The sequence below is a fragment of the Heptranchias perlo genome, chromosome 11 (assembly GCF_035084215.1).
Source record: "Heptranchias perlo isolate sHepPer1 chromosome 11, sHepPer1.hap1, whole genome shotgun sequence".
Lineage (NCBI taxonomy): Eukaryota > Metazoa > Chordata > Chondrichthyes > Hexanchiformes > Hexanchidae > Heptranchias > Heptranchias perlo.
In genome coordinates, this window is record NC_090335.1 from 14277071 (window position 1) to 14295014 (window position 17944).

Below are 17944 nucleotides of genomic sequence, written 5' to 3' on the forward strand. Positions count from 1 at the left end.
GTTCCAACATATCATTCACATCAAGTTCTTCAGTAACCCAGTGGTGCAGCATGCTGCCGCACTAATAAAGAAGAACTTGCATTTATAAAGCACAACACCCCAAAGCACTTTACAGCCAATTAAGTACTTTATTAAAAAATTAGTAACTGTTGTAATGTAGGAAACACAGCAGCCAATGTGCGCACTGCAAGGTCCCACAAATAGCAATGTGCAAATGACCAGATAATTTGTTTTTAGTGATGTTGGTTGAGAGAATAAACATTGACCAGGAGACTGGGGAGAACTACCCTGCGCTTCTTCGAATATGCCATGGGATCTTTTACGTCTCATCCGAAAGTTGACACCTCCAACAGTGCAGCACTCCCACAGGACTGCACTGAAGTGTCAACCTAGATTCTGTGCTCAAGTCTCTGCAGTGGGACTTGAACCCACGACCTTCTGACTCAGAGGTGAGAGTGCTAGTACTGAACTAAGGCTGACACCTTAATACAATGCACCAGAAATCGGGTCTTGGGTTCTACCCTTTAAGGCCCCACGCAAAAAATCAATATCAAAGAGGGAGAATCAGCCTGAACCTCCTGTCGGGCCTTTCAGAGAATAGATTACGGCTCGCTGACAATCTAGGAGGAGCAAATTGGAAGAAAAAAAACACAATAGAAAAATTGTCGCTATGCATGTGAAATGAGTTGTGGTACAATTAACGTTTCCAAAAAAAGGAATTTCAGCTCTCTGAATTCTGTTCAGTTTTCATGTTTGGAATTTCTGTGCAATACCTTGACAGCTTGCTCTTTCTTGACGCCTTCAACTATATCAATGGGCTCCTTAATAATTGCTTCCGGGTTTTCAGCTGCTACATCCTCTATATTAACTCCTCCCTGTGAACTGCCTATTAATACTGGCCCCTAAAGTAGAAAAAAAATTAGTTGGCATAAATTAGATCCCTTTCTAAGTACTAGGTCATTTTAAAAGACTACAGAATTACATTTGGGCTATAAATATAGCATCATCCAAAAACACATCACTACAGTCCCAAAGTCGAGTATGTGCAAACAGTTTGGCAATTAACCACTGGTATGAATACTGGGCAATATCTATTTCAATTATTCAGTATGCCCACTTCATGCTGCCTTCAAGAGCAGATGATCCAGAATTTTTTATTCATTCTCAGAATGTTGGCATCGCTGACAGGGCCGGCATTTATTGCCCATCCCTAGTTTCCTGGAGAAGGTTGTGGTTGACCGTCTTGATCCGCTGCAGTCGGCGTGGTTATTGTTTCTAATGGTTTGATACTACAGAGTGGCTGGCTAGGCCACTTGAGAGGGCACAATGAGTCAACCACGTTGGTGTGGGACTGGAGTCACATTTTTTTATATTTCAAAATATACTTTATTTCATAACATTTAAAAATACACAGTTTACACAAAGTTCAAGTAAAATGACAAATTCCAGTTGACAGTTCAAAGCAATACAGTGCAGATCGCATACACTATGATCTCATTATTACAATTTTAAAAACATAGTACATATCTTTCTAATACATTCTGAACAAGACAAGGTGGGGTGGCCTTACATGGTGGCCTTTCCCCATCGAGCCTTTGTATAAGTCGCACCTCGCTTCATTGCGTCCCGCAGCATGTACTTCTGGACCTTGGAGTGTGCTAGTCGGCAACACTCGGTCGTGGACAGCTCCTTCAGCTGGAAGACCAGCAGGTTTCGGACAGACCAAAGGGTGTCCTTCACCGAGTTGATGATCTTTCAGCCGCAGGTGATATCTGTCTCGGTGTGCATCCTGAGGAACAGCCCGTGGAGCACAGTGTCCTGTGTTACCGAGCTGTTGGGGATGAACTGAGACAGATACCAACACATCTCTCTCCACACACTGTGCAAAATGGGGCAGTCCTTCAGGAGGTGGACGACAGTCTTCTCCCCACCGTAGCCTCGAGGGCAGCTTGCGGTGGCGCTGAGATTCTATGCGTGTTGGAAGGACCGCACTGGGAGTGACTTTCTCACCACCATCCAGACTACATCCTGGTGCCTGTTGGTCAGTTCTGGCAACGAGACGTTCTGCCAAATGGCATCGATCGTCTGGTCAGGGAACTGCCCAATCGGATCCACCCTCTCCTTTCCTTGCAGGATTCTCAGAACGTTTCGTGTCAACCACTGTCTGACGGCCTTATAGTCGAAGGGATTCCACCTCAGGAACTTCTCCACCTGAGACAGGTGGAGGGAGTATGGTCCAGCTAGCACGGCCAGACCCAGCCTTCTCAGTGTGTTGGACAGGTAGAAACTCAGCACGTAGTGACACTTGGTGTTTGCGTACTGGGGCTCTACACACATCCTGAGGCAGCCACACACGAAGGTGGCCATCAGGATCAGAGCGGCATTGGGGACGCTCTTCCTCCCTTTGTCTGGGGGTTTGTACATGATGACCCTGTGGACGCGTTCTACCTTGGACCTCCAGACAAAGAGTAAGATAGCTCAGGTGACTGATGCCGGAGTTGTGGGGAATGGGCTGACAATCCCAGGCAGGGGAGGCTCTCAGGTTCAGGCTTCCCTGTACATGGATGATGTCACTGTTTTTTGCTCCGATCAGCGGTCGGTCCACAGACTGATGGGCATTGATGACAGTTTCGAGCTGACCACGAGGGCCAGAGTGAACCAAAGTAAGAGTGAGGCCATGTTCTTTGGCAGGTGGGAGACCCGGTGCTTTGTCCCCTTCACCGTCAGGTCCAACTATCTGAAGCTGCTGGAGATCTGGTTCGGGGGGGGGGGGCTCCAGGCCTACACCAAAAACTGGGAGGAGCAGGGCGTCAAAGTCAAACAAAAGCTTGGTATGTGGGTGGGGCGCTCCCTCTCCATAACCGGCAGGAACCCGGTGATTAGGTGTGCTTTATGTGCCCAGGGTCTGGCCCGTGACTAGAATTTTTAAAATACGATATCCCTAAATTCCAGTGCACAAACAGCAAATTTTGCCAGGAAAACTGGTTGTGGAACCAGTTTTTAAATAACAAAAGACTAATTGTATATTTGCAATATCAAGATTTCAGTTTGAGAATTGTAGTACAATCTATTCTAAAAAGCAAGCTCACTGATTCTCAGTAGCTAGCTACTGTCTGAATAAAGGCCTTCAAACACCATCAATCTGGAGTTAAGATGCTAGCCTGACCACAGTAGCAACTACAATTATCATCTGTAAACACCCTTTTTAATTGGTTCTTTTTGGGCTGCAGTACTTCAAGTTACTTCAGTTACTTGAAATGTTTCAGAAGCACTGGAATATCCTCACATTGTAAGTACAAACTGTACATTTCCTGTTTAAAGTGCTGTGCTGCTATCTAGTGGTAAGTGATAGCAAAAACTTCTATCTACCTAAACACTTTGTGTGTCCCAAGTCACTGGAGTGCCATTCTCCTGGGTGCTGATTGGTAAAGTATTCGCCAATCACTTTCCACACAAAACAACCCTACTTCATTGAAAGTATTATGAACCAATGAAGTGTGACATATGACAGAGGCCCAACCAATGGGAATGACTCTTCGATGTTTGGAGAGAGAGATTTTGCTGGATTTAATTTTTCACATAAATTACAGCTATGCTGAAGACCTCCAGCCTCCCTATCTACCCTGTTCCTCTCCCTGCCATAACCTCAACTCAACTAATATCTCCACACACCTATATCAAAGGCTTCATCGTTCCCAAACCTAGCTCCCCACTTGCAAGGCTTAACCTAACCAATCTCACGCCATCTCTCCTTCAACATGAGTTACGCCTATTCCATTCCTCTTCTAGCTACCATCTTGTTATCTTGGCCCAGTGGTAGCATGCTCATCTGTGAATCAGAAGGTTGTGTGTTCAAGTTCCATTCCAGAGACTTCAGTGCAGTTCTGAAGGAGTGCTGCATTGTTAGAGGTGTTGAATTTCAGTTGAGACTAAAACGGAGGCACTGTCCACCATGTTTAGCTGAACGTAAAAGATCCCATGGCACTATTCGAGTAAGCGTAGGGGAATTCTCCCGGTGTCCTGGCCAACACGGATCCCTCCGTCAAGACCTTCAGAAACAATTAACTGGTCATTTGTCTCATCGCTGCCTATGGGATCTTGCTGTGCATAAACTGACTATGGCATTTGCCTACATAACAGTGACTACAATTGAAAAAGCAACTAATTGGTTATAAAACAATTTGGAACATCCTGAGATGGTGAAAGAGACTATAAATGCAATTTCTTCCTTGCTCCATTCCACGGTTTTGTACTGTTCCCCACCCTACGACTCCGATCTCTAACAAATCTCCCTCCTCTCTCAAATGCTCCACTCTGCAGTCCAAGCCTTGGATTACCCATCAGCAATCTATGAACTCTAGCCAAGAAGCAAAATCTGCAGGACTACAGAAAGCTCCACTAATAGGATGTTAAAAATCAGATTTACTACTTCCAGCGCTGGAGTATGCAGCTGTCAATATTTTATAGAAGATAAGAGTGGAACACAATGGACAGGAAATGCAGTCACGGATTTGTTTGGGGCCAATGTGGACATGGATACCAATCACAGATACCCACACAAACTCAAATCATTGAAGAAACCCCAAGCACACAAGGAACTGATCCCCTTGCCAGTTCCTCATTACACATTTTTTTTTTAACTTAAAGATTGAAAACATATCTTTAAATTTGCTGAGCACGCACATAAAAATGTGGTCGCAACATTGCAAATCGGCTCCTATGCCCATGTCGTATAAAGCTCCATGACCTGAGCTGCCTCACCAGTTAGTTACAACTTGAAGCTAAACTGAAACCAGTGGATGGTTTATAGTACTGGACTAACAACTCAGAAGTCAGAGTTCAAATCTCACCATGGCAAGTTAATGGTCTCAGGACAACTAGGGATGAGCAATAAATAGTGACTTATCAGTGTCACCTATGTTACAAGAAGAAATATTTTTTTTAAATCAATCACTTAATACTAGGCTTCCCCATCCCCAATCAATACCCTCATGGAACAGGGGGTAGCATTGTGATGGGGAATGAGTACATTATTTGAAGAATGAAGACCTTACAAGGGAGGTATTATCTTCTTCATTCAAAGTACCAAAGTAGTATAGGTTTTAAAGAGGGAGCCGCTTAGAAACTTCTCTTTCCTCCTTTAAGACGTTTCTTAAAATCTCTCTCTTTGACCAAGCTTTTGTTCACCTGTTCGAATGTCCCCTTTTTTGGCTCTGTCAATTTTTGTGTCTAATTCTATTCCTGAGAACTGCCTTGGGATGTTTTTGTTATGTTACCGGCACGAAATAATGCAGGTTGTTGTTGTAAGCTAGGTCAACTCCTACTATTTGTGGAGGATATGGAATAACGAATGACAAAGGTAATTGACTATTTTTAATTCACACTCCAAACACCATGGGTAATCCATACGATAGTAATGTCTCTCTATGAGGCAGAAGAAACAAAAGATTTTGAACAAGAATGAACCATGCACTGCAGCAAGAAATAAAACCATGCCAGTCCTGGTTGTTTACTCACCTCAAATGTCCTTTCCAGTGTTATTGCAAAGTAATATTCTCTCCTGGGATACCTTCGCTCACAGATAAGCACGTGGTTGCATATCCTTCCTTTCTCCCCTGTCTGCTTGGTAAATAACTTCTTTCCAATCATTTTCGAAGAGATATCCCGAGCTTCCTCTGGGCTGTAATGGAGATATGTTATCAACCAACTTGCTTTTCATTGCAAGATACGCAGAAAAACTTCACAAATGTACTTAGAATCACTCAATATGAATGAGACATCTTCAGAATCACTCCGTATGAGTGAGTTAAAAACTTTTAAAAAGCTGACTTGTTTCTGAAGACAGTACTTGTAGCAATGATTTTTTTCCTTCATGCTTACACCTCTGAAACAAAGGTCCCGATATTTACAGGGAGGGTGCGGGGGAGGCCAAAAAACAGCCGAAGAACCTGAATTTAATGGCAGGGTCTCATTAACATTTTTTTCTTCCGTCTCCTGCCCGGCAGCCAGACAAATCGACAGCCTGGCCATGGGCTGGGTGGGAAAACCAGCAGCAGGAGGCCACAGCCGGGGTCCCTTGGGTACAGACCCCGGCAATCGGGAGGGGAGGAATGTCGGCCGCAATCGGCAGAGGGTTGGCTGAAGGCTTCCTTGTGGGGCCGGGGGGAGCATTCCTGCTCCTCCCGGCTGGCAAGGGGTGCTGTAAAAGGCACTTTTACAAGAAGGCGTGAGCCAGCCGCTCCCGTCTCCCTTTCACTGCCAGGTTTCAAAACCAGAGAAACCCGCCCAGTAACTAACATTTAAAATTGGGCTCCCAATTGAACTGTTGGAGCCTGATTTAAATATGTTAATAAAGTGTCCCACCTCTCCACAGCGGGACACCTGGACGCCTCGAAACCTGCTGCTGTTGGCGTGTACGTTTGGGACCCTCTCCTGCCTTCCATTGTTGGGGGAGGGGTGAATATCAAGGCCAAAATGTCTGCCTATTTTGTTACATGATCATACAAAACAGGTCACCTAGCATTCTTGAGCCTGATGATGGATTTTTAAAATTCAGCTAATAAACCTTTCAGGAATGCAATGGGCATTTGGCTGGAATAGCAATGACAGTAACAGCAATCAAAAATCACAAAGTGGCCTGTTTCAAAGCAGCACTGACACAGATCTAGGAACAATTTTGGCTGGGAACAACAGGGGGCACACAAGACCAATAGAATAGATTGAAAAAAATGTAATTTTCTATCCTATTTGTTCCTGGGATGTGGCCCATCCCTAGTTGGACTAACAGCATTAAGAGTCAACCACATAGTGTGAAACTGGAATCATATGTAGGCCAGGCCAAGTAGGAGTGGCAGGCTCCCTTTCCTGAAGGACATTATCGAACCAGTTGGGTTTTTACATCAATCCGGCAGCTTTAACGGCCATTTTCTGATACCAGCCCACAAATTATCAGATTTATTGAATTCAATTTCACAACTTGCCATGGTGGGATTTGTACTTATTAATGGAAATGCAACCAAGAAAGTCTTCCGAGTGAGAAGTCACTGTCATCATCTAAATGCGAAGTCAGAGATTAGTGGGGGGAGGAGGGGGGGGTGGCTTGCACAGAAGTTAAGCCTCAACATTCACATTTTTGAGCACTCATCCTTCAAACAAGAATGTATCAGGTCTTACATAATAAAGATTGGAAATGCTTGCCCATTTAATTTTCTCCAATGAAAACAACAGGGTTTATACAATGCGTCCGCTCTTTATTTGAGCATACAAGACTTATTACACCACCATCTAGGATACAGTGCATGAATCCTGGCAGCATATTAACTTGTGACATCAACAAAGAGATAGAAACAGAATGTGTATGGATTAAGATAAACAATAGGAAGGGATGGGTCACTCTATTAGGGGTATTCTACAGATCACCAAAGAGTGGAAAGGAAATGGAGAGAGAAATATGTAGGCAAATCTATGAAATGAGTAAAAAAAACACCGAATCATAATCATGGGCAGTTTCAACTACCCCCAAATAAACTGGCATGCAGGGTGAATGAAACTGGAGAAGGGGATGGAGTTTTTAAAACAGATTCCTTTCTGACCTCATATGCAAGTCACCCAACAAGGGAGCAAGTGCTGCCAGACCTAGTAACGGGAAACAAACCAGAGCAGATAGGAGAGGTCAGCCTGGGAGAACATCTAGGGAGTAGTGATCATGATATAATATGGCTTAAGATAATGATTGAGAGAGATATAGATAGTACACAAGACCAATGTAATAAATTGGAAAAAAAACCATGAGGAAATGAGGATGGAGCTAAGGGAGATAAACTGGAGAAAATATTGACCTATAGGTAGAATAGTGGGCAATATTTAAAGGAGAGATCAATAAAGTTCGAGAAATATATTCCACTAGAATACATGAACAAACTAGTCAAGAATGAGTCACCATGGTTAAAGAAAGAGGTGGGGATCAAATTGAATATAAAGAAAAAAGCATACACAAAGTACATAAATAATAAACAAGAGGATAACAAAATATGATGAACTTAGGAAATATGTAAAATATGTAAAAAAGACAACTGAGGGCAAAAGGAAATATGAAATGAAAATATTTAAAAAATAGTAAATCATTCTATAGGCACATAAGTAACAAAAGAAAAATTAAGAAAGGGATGGGGCCATTCAGGGATGAGCAACACAAATAGCCACTATCAGATCAAACAAAGAATTTAGGAGGAATTTCTTTACATAGAGTGGTGAGGATGTGGAACTCGCTGCCACATGGAGCAGTTGAAACAGATAGCATTGATACATGTAAGGGGAGGCTTGGTGCACACATGAGGGAGAAGGGAATAGAAGGATATGTGGGCAAGGTGGAGAGCAGTAATTAGAATAGGAAGATGCCAGTATAAACACTGACAATTGGGATGAATGGCCTTTTCTGTGCTGTAGATTCTATGTAATCAAGAAAAACAGAGCTTTTCAAATATGAACACTTGGAAAAGCATAACTTGTTAAACAGCAGCAGTATGAATTCAAGAAAGTCATGTCCTGTAATGACAGCAAAATGGCAGAAATATTAAATAATTACTTTGCCTCAGTATTTACCCGGGAAATTAACATGGTGGGCATGACATTAGAAGAAAAGATCGAAAAAGATATAAAGACATTTAAGATAGGAAGAGGGGACATAATTGATAAGCTAATCAAACAGAGAGGAAAAAACCCTGGGTCTGGATGGATTGCATCCACACACATTAAAAGAAGTTAGGCAAGAGATAGCAGAGGCACTATTACATATATATAAAAATTCATTAGAAAAGAGAATAGTGCCAGAGGACTGGCAGACAACTTATCTGACTCCTATATTTAAAAAGGGAGATAGAACAAATACAGCGAACTACAGAGCAATTAGCTTAACAACGGTGGTAGGAAAGATAATGGAATCCTTACTCAAAGAACTAGAAAAATATCTAGAAATCGAAAATATAATAAAGAATAGTCAGCACAGATTTCAAAAGGGTTGTGCTTGACCAACCTTGTTGAATTCTTTGAAGTAGTAACAGAAAGGGTAGACAAGGGTAATGCAGTAGACGTAATATATTTGGATTTGCAAAATGTCTTCAATAAGGTACCACATTGTAGACTCATGACTAAGGTCAGAGCATGTGGAGTCAGGGGACAAGTAACAGAATGGATAGCAAGCTGGCTACAAAACAGAAAGTAGGGGTTTAAGGTTCTAGATGTTTTTCTAGATCTTTTGAGTAAGGATTCCATTATCTTTCCTACCACCGATGTTAAGCTAACTGCTCTGACTGGCAAACAATGGGAAGTGGTGTTCCACAAGGATCGGTGCTGGGATCGCTGCTGTTCACCATTTACATAAATGATTTAGATTCGGGAATCGGAAGTGCAACTTCAAAATTTGCGGATGACACCAAATTATGGGGTGTAGCTAATACTGAGGAGGATTGCAACAAAATACAGGAAGACATCAATAAACTTGCAGAATGAGCGTGAGGTGGTACATTTTGATAAGAATAAGGAGACCACATACTCCTTGAACAGTGAGTCTAAATAGGGTAGAGAAGCAGTGGGATCTGGGGGTACAGATACACAAGTCACAAAGTAGCGATGCAGGTTAATAAGACCATAAAAAAGGAAACAAAGCACTGGGCTTCATTGAATTGAAAAGCAGAGGAGTTATGTTAAACTTGTATAGAATCTTGGTTAGATCACACTTGGAGTACTGTGAACAGTTCTGGTCTCCATATTATAAAAAGGAGAGGGGCACTGGAGAAGGTGCAAAAAAGATTTACTAGGAAGATACAGAACTGAGAGGTTATAACTATCAGGAAAGATTGAACAGGCTGGGGTTCTTTTTTCTAGAGAAAAGACTAAGAGGTGACCTGATAGAGGTTTATAAGATTATGAAAGGGTTTGATGGGGTAGACATAGAGATGATGTTTCCACTTGCAGGGTAGACCAGACTAGGGGTCATAAAGATAAGGTAGTCACTAATAAACCAATTTCAGGGAATTCAGGAGAAACTTCTTTACCCAGAGAGTGGTTAGAATATAGAACTCACTATCGCAAGAAGTAGTTGAGGCGATTAGGATAGGTGCATTTAAGGGGAAGCGAGATAAACACGCGAGGAAAAAAGGAAAAGAAGAATATGCTGATAGGGTTAGATGAAGAAGGGCAGGAGGAGGCTCGTGTGGAGCATAAACACCGGCATGGACCTGTTGGGCCGAATGGCCTGTTTCTATCCTGTACATTCTATGTAATATCATACTTAGCTAATCTCATTCTTTTATTTAAATCTCTTTATGGCCTCGTCAGTCCCTATCTCTGTAACCTCCTCCAGTTCTACAATCCCCACCCCCCGACACCAGCCCTTGTGCATACACCCCTCCCTTCGCCCCACCATTGGTCCTGCCTCAGCCATCAGGGCCCCACAGTCTAAAATTGTCTCTCTAAACCCCTCCCTCGCCTCCTTAAAACCCACCTCCTTGTCTAAGCTTTTGAGCCACACGCAAATTGGCATAGGAACAAACAGATCAGAGAGTTAATTGCGTGGCTCAAAGAGTGGTGTGGGAGGCAGGGGTTTCAATTCATGGGGCACTGGCACCAGTACTGGGGAGAAAGGGAGCTATTCCGTTAGGATGGACTCCACTTAAACCGGACTGGGACCCTGGCGAATTGATTAACTAAGGCTGTAGATAAACTAAAGTGGGGGGGGCGGGGGGTGTCAGGTATGGGGAAATTTAGAAATCTAATGAGAAAAGTCAAGGCAATAGAGCAGTGTAGTGATTTGGGTAAAGATAAGCAGAGTGAGGAGATAAAGTAAAAGAAGGGAAAAATGGTGAAAAGTTAAAATTAAAGGCTCTTTATCTGAATGCACGGAGCATTTGTAACAAGATAGACGAATTAGTTGCACAAAGAGAGATAAATGGGTTTGATCTAATAGCCATTACAGAGATATGGTTGCAAGATGACCAGGGTTGGGAACTAAATATTCCAGGGTACTTGACGTTTAGACAAGACAAGCAGAGTGGAAAAGGAGGGGGTGACCTGATCATAAAGGATGATATAAGGACAATGGTGAGAAAGGATCTTGGCTCGAAAGATCAGGAAGTAGAATCAGTATGGGTGGAAATAAGAAATAACAAGGGGCAGAAAACACTGGTGGGAGTAGTTTAAAGGCTCCCAATAGTAGCTATACCATTAGACAGAGTAGTAATCATGAAATAATAGCAGCTTGTAACAAAGGTAATGCAGTAATCATGGGGACTTTATCTTTATATAGACTGGACAAATCAAATTGGCAAAGCTAGTCTGGAGGACGAGTTCATGGAATGCATTTGAGACAGTTTCCTAGAACAATACGTCATAGAACCAACCAGGGAACAGGCTATTTTAGATCTTGTACTGTGTAATGAGACAGAGTTAATTAGTAATCTCTCAGTAAAGGATCCCCTGGGGAAGAGAGATCATAATATGAGGAGAGTTTCACATTGAGTTTGAGAGTGACACTTAAGTCAGAAACGAGAGTCTTTAACTTAAATAAAGCCAATTGAATAGGTATGAGGGGCAAGTTGACTAAGGTAGATTGGGAAATTAGATTAAAAGGGTATGATGGTAGATAAGCAATGGCAAACATTTAAAGAAATATTTCAATATTCTCAACAAATATAAATTCCATTGAGAAATAAATACTCCATGGGGAAAGTGATTCATCAGTGGCTATCTAAAGAAGTTAAGGATAGTATTAGATTAAAAGAAGAGGCCTATAACGTTGCCAAGAAATGTAGTAACCCTGAGGATTGGGAAAGTTTTAGAAACCAGCAAAGGACGACCAAAAAATTGATAAAATGGAAGAAAATAGAATATGAAAGTAAACTAGCAAGAAATATAAAAATGGATTGTAAGAGCTTCTACAAGTATGTAAAAAGGAAGAGAGTAGCAAAAGTAAACGGTGGTCTCTTAGAGGCAGAGACAGGAGAAATTATAATGGGGAATCAGGAAATGGCAGAGACATTAAACAAATATTTTGTATCTGTCTTCACAGTAGAAGACACAGAAAGCATACCAGTGGGACTAAAAGCCAATAAATCCCCAGGACTGCGTGGCTTACATCCTAGGGTTCTAAGAAGTGGCTGTAGAGATAGTGGATACATTGGTTGTGATCTTCCAAAAGTCCCTAGATTCTAGAATGGTCCCAGCAGGTTGGAAGGTAGCAAATGTAACCCCACTATTCAAGAAAGGAGGGAGAGAGAAAATGGGGAACTAAAGACCAGTTAACATCAGTAGTCAGGAAAATGCTGGAATCCATTATTAAGGAAGTGGTAACAGGGCACTTAGAACATCATAATATGATTAGGCAGAGTCAATATGGTTTTATGAAAGGAAAATCATGTTTGATACATTTATTAGGGTTTTTTGAGGATGTAACTAGCAGGGTAGATAAAGGGAACCAGTGGATGTTGTATATTTGGATTTTCAAAAGGCATTTGCTAAGATGCCACATAAAAGGTTGTTACACAAGATAAGGGCACATGGGGTTGGGGGTAATATATTAGCATGGATAGAGGATTGGTTAACGGACAGAAAACAGAGTAGGGATAAACAGGTCGTTTTCAGGTTGGCAGGCTGTAACTAGTGGGGTGCTGCAAGGATCGGTGCTTGGGCCTCAGCTATTTACAATCTATATTAATGATTTAGATCAAGGGACCGAGTGTAATGTATCCAAGTTTGCTGACAATACAAAGCTAGTTGGGAAAGTAAGTTGTGAGGAGGACACAATGAGTCTGCAAAGGGATTTAGACTGTTAAGTGAGTGTGCAAGACGGTGGCAGATGGTGTATAATGTGGGGAAAAGTGAGGTCATTCACTTTGGTAGGAAGAATAGAAAAATAGAATATTTTTTTAATATTGGTGTTCAGAGAGATTTGGATGTCCTCGCACAAGAAACAAAAAATTAGCATGCAGGTACAGCAAGCAATTAGGAAGGCAAATGGCATGTGGCCTTTATTGCAAGGGGGTTGGAGTAGAAGAGTAAGGAAGTCTTACTACTATTATACAGGGCTTTGGTGAGACCACACCTGGAGTACTGTTTGGTCTCCTTATCTAAGGAAGGGTATACTTGCCTTAGAGGCGGTGCAATGAAGGTTCACTTGATTGATTCCTGGGCTGTCCTATGAGTAGAGATGTGGTAGAATGGGCCTATATTCTCCGGAGTTTAGAAGAATGAGAGGTGATCTCATTGAAACATAAAAGATTTTGAGGGGGCTTGACAGGGTAGATGCTGAGAGGTTGTTTCCCCTGGCTGGAGAGTCCAGAACTAGGGGGCATAGTCACAAGATAAGGGGTCGGCCATTTAAGACTAAGATGAGGAGGAATTCCTTCACTCAGTTGTGAATCGTTGGAATTCTCTACCCTAGAGAGCTGTGAATGCTGAGTCATCAAGTATATTCAAGGCTGTAATAGGTATATTTTTAGACTCCAGGGAAATCAAACGGTATGGGGATCGGGCAGGAAAGCTGAGTTGAGGTCGAAAAGCAGCCTTAACCTGATTGAATGGCGTAGCAGGCTCGAGGGGCCATATGGCCTGCTCAGTGTTCTTGTGGTCACACCTAATACCTCCTTGTTTGACTTGGCACCCATTTTTTTTTTTTCCCTTGCCTCTGAAGCACCTTAGGACATTTTTCTACATTAAAGACCAGTATGTATATACAAGCATTTCCAAAGACATTACTGACAGGGTAAATGCACTTGATATATATTTGGGTTTTCAGAAAGCTTTCACATTTGTGATTAACAGGGTGGCTAATCACAGAATAGAACAGTATGGCAACAGTTAGAAAATTGGATTAGAAACTTGGAGTAGGGTTAATCATAAATGGAAACATTTTAAGGCAGGAAAAAAGTTAACTAAGGTACTTCAGGGATCAATCTCATGACTTGTTATTTTTAATTTATAATTAACGATTTGGACAAGGGCATAGAAGGCAAGATTTCCAAGTGTGCAGACGACATAAAAATAGGAGGCAAGGCTATTTAATTAACAATGGAACAAGATTCCAGAGGATTTGGGTGTTTTTTTATAAAAGGTATCTGAGCCAATAGATGGCAGATCAGTTCAATGTGGATAGGTATAAAATATTTACTATGGGAGCAAGGAACCAAATGGCACAGTGGGAAAGCATGCTGATCAGGAAAGAAACATGGGGATTATGATGGATAAATCTGTGAAGCTATCAGCAGTGCTTCGTTGCAGTAAAAATAAGCAAATAAAGTATGAGTTGTGTTAGTTTTGAATGATCTATAGCTTTTTAGGAAGAAGTTGTTGAGGGATGTGGGCGATGCTGGCATTTATTGCCTTCTCCTTGAACTGGTGCGCCCGTGGTTTTAGGTAGAGTATTCCAGGATATTGACCCAATGATTATATGGGGCAGAGATATAAGTCCAAGTCAGAATAGTGTACAACTGGGAAGCAAATTGGAGGTGACTGTGTTCCTACAACATTACTGCTCTTGTCCTTCTCAGTGTTAGAGGTTACAAAGGAAGGAGGTGCTGTTGAAGTAACCTTGGTGAGTTGTTGCAGTACATTCCGTAGATCACATACATTGTGTCAGTGTGTAGGTGATGGAGGGGGCGGACATTAAGTTCAATGACTGAGGCGCCAATCAAAAGAAATTGCTCTGTCCTGGATGGTGTCAAGCTTCTTGAGAGTGGTGAGTATTCCATCACACTCCTGACGAGTCTTGTAGATGGTGGAGAGGCTTTGAGGGTCAGGGGGTGAGCCACTCATTGCAGAATATCCACCCTGCTCTTGCAGCCACAGTTAAACTACTGGGCAATGGTGACCCAAAGATATTGAGGGTGGGAGGATTCAGCAATGGTGGCGTCATTGAAAGTCAGTGACTGGCTGGGCTTTCTTTTGCACTTGTCTAGCGCGAATGTTACCTTCCACTTGTCAGCCTAAGCCTGGATGTTGTCCAGGTCCTGCAGTGGACAGGCATGGGCTGCTTCATCATCAGGGAAGTTGTGAAAGGAGGCAGAAACTGGAATCAGCAGAGAACAGCCCCACTCCTAACCTGATGATAGAGGAAAGGTCATTGATGAAGTAGCTGGTCATGTTAAAGGGTGCTTCCCTGAGAAACTCCTGCAATGATGTCTTGGAGCTGTGATAATTGTGTGCCCAAAGAATGGGCACTGGAACCCCCGTTGACTTGAGGGTCTTGGGGCAGCCTGAAGACAGAAGGTTGCTGCGAGTGAGAAACTGCTCCCCCTCCCGTTTGGCAAGCTTCGCGCTTCAAGGCCTCCGGTTACTGCTCTCCGGCAGCAGCCACAAGGGCCTGATGCCGTCAGCCGGGATCATAGGTGCCGGCATCTCAAGCAACACAGTCCTGCTCTCTAGCACAAGACCCATCCAGGGGTGTTCCTGGGCCAGGTTAACGACCTAGGATAGGAAAATCCAACACTTCAAGGGCAGAGGGAGGCCAGGAAATCTGTCCCTTTACACTTTTCAAACAGGACACTCTGCTCCACCTGGCTACTATGATATGAAAAACTGCTATTACACAAATCAACAAGATCGCTCATCTCCCTGATCTGCTAAATGTTAACCCCATTTTACACTTGCACTGCCGTCCTATGACCACAATGTACTGCTTCAAGCAGGAGGATGGGACAGTTTGAGCAACTGTTGTCTCCGTAGCCATTAATGTAACCTCTTACTGCACCAAAAAGACTAGCATTTTACAGGGCCAACACAGTCCCTCTGCTCCTTTTTCGAGCTCCTCCCAATCTGAGCTGGAGTGTTTCAACGATAAATCCAATTGAAAACTTTGAAAACATAACCAGCCAGCTTTGAACTTGAGGCCTCCGACTGGGCCTCCTCTAGTCTACCACTAAAGTTATGAGCTGAAAACACCAGACATAAAGCCTTTTTATGTTATATACACCTTATCCAAATTAAGTATAACTATTAATATTGCTTTTTTTGAATGACTGAATATCTATGAAGTATTCAACAGCTGCACCAGATTTTGAAGTACATTGTGACGTGGAGCAGGGACATGGGTTACATTAGTGGCCTCTGCTAACCTTTGTATCCCCGCTGCATTGGGCCACTACTGATTTCACAAGAAAAAATGCACATTTCTGGAAAATTACGAATCAAAGTTTGGATTCATATGTATGGTATAATTTACAATATCTTTCACAACTTCCAGTTGCACCAGACCTGCCGAAGCTCAATGCAGAGTGAGTAACTTAGACCGGATTGAAAATGCGGCCTATTTTAAGCTACCTCACTTGAAGGTAAATACAGATCAAAATGTTTATACCCGCTTTCATTCTTTTCAATCACATATATAAAAATACCTTTCTCCAAACATTTCTCTAATGTTGACAGCTCTTGTTGCATATATGCAAAATAAGCAGCTGATTTACAAGCCTTATACAACCTTGTATACCTGCTTTAGGGAGAGATTAAAAATGTGGTTTACCTTATAATACTTACGAATAAACAATTCTGACTCCTCCCTTCAGACCACCTTCAAATACCCCTTTTCCTCTGCCACCAGCTAATACTTGTGCTTTTACAACAAGGTCCTTTGAACCTGTAGTGCAGAACAAAACATTAGACAATGCAGGCCTCAAACAATTCTCCAATAATTCTAACCTACTTAGCCAGGGTATCCACTTACCTGTTCAGAACAGAGCGATAGCACCTGTCAAAATATACACTCATTCATCAAGTGTCCAAAACCTTTCGCTATGTTGTTCCAAACAGTTTTAAAACAAAAATACAAACCTATAGAATTATAGTAATTTAGGAACACACCCATACAACTATGTAGGAGAAACATCTGTGATATTTATTGCCAATCAGGACAGTCAATGAACAGACTCTGCCTTATCTTTGAGAGATACCAGACAATCCAGCGCCTCTTCTTGGAAGCCTGCATTACCCAAACACCACCGCCCCACACCCCCCCTCCCCACTCCACCATCTCCCAAGGAGATGAGAATGGGCTAACCTCAAAAGGGGCCACAAGCATGACTCTACTCTCCAATCCCCTCTCTTTATAATCAGAACATTGACATCCAAATGAACTCTAGGAGCTGACCCCAACAAGGGCATAGTTCCCAGCATGTATACCATTGTACCAATAATCTGTCAATGTATTGTCACATGACAAAACTGTACAGTAACTCCCAAAACATACACTCACGTGCTTTCTTCTAAAAGAGTACTAAAAACCTTGCTATGGGGAAATTGGTCTGTACCTATGCATTCAATATTAATTCAACCTAGACAGAAGAACATTTTCACAAAGCATTTTCTTGTACCTATCCCAGTAGCAAGTTATGTGTACCCAAACCTCCCATGTCTAAGAAATGACAGATGGGTGTCAAATGTCTTTTATCCTAAAAATGTGAGGCAATTTCCAACCTACAGTCAATTATCCTCTGGTATAAGCGCTGTGAAATAAATTAGGAGGAAAGAATAAGAAATTATCCCAGTGGCTGTAGATTTATGAGCTAAAGGATCACTGTTGGTGGTAACTGTGAGATGGATGGAACAAAGGAGGGGAGGAGAAAGAGGGATGGGAGAGAGGAGAAGAAAAAGAGAGACAAGGATAGGTGACCAAGAGAATGGGCAGAGAACAAGTAAGAGTGAATGAGAGAGACAAGAGTAAATGAAATTAGAGAACAGGAAGGCAATGATCAAGAGCAAGAAAGAGGGCTACAGCTGAGACAGAAATAGATAGAGGAACAGAGAAAGAGGAAATGACAGACAAGGAGAAATGCAATGAAAGAAGAGGGAATGAGAAAGGTAAAGAGAAACAGGAAACAAGGGAGATAAAGACAGACAGAGGAGGGGAGACAATGAGAAACAGACCAAGACAAGGAATGAGTGGAATAAGGGAATAAAAAGC

At 42.3% G+C, this 17944-nt stretch overlaps 1 protein-coding gene across 2 annotated transcripts in view; it reads right to left on the bottom strand.

Annotated features, from left to right (window-relative positions):
* The window catches only part of LOC137327111 (succinate--CoA ligase [ADP-forming] subunit beta, mitochondrial-like), an 84678-nt gene that overhangs the window by 27130 nt on the left and 39604 nt on the right, over positions 1-17944 (bottom strand). The window contains exons 3-5 of one of the 2 annotated variants that reach the window (XM_067992569.1): positions 16522-16621; positions 5518-5680; positions 774-902 (exon numbers count right to left, since the gene is read on the bottom strand). In XM_067992569.1, the coding sequence (XP_067848670.1) occupies positions 774-902; positions 5518-5680; positions 16522-16621 (392 nt within the window). The remainder of the gene's footprint in view (positions 1-773; positions 903-5517; positions 5681-16521; positions 16622-17944) is intronic. The other variant, XM_067992570.1, reaches the window with a different exon arrangement.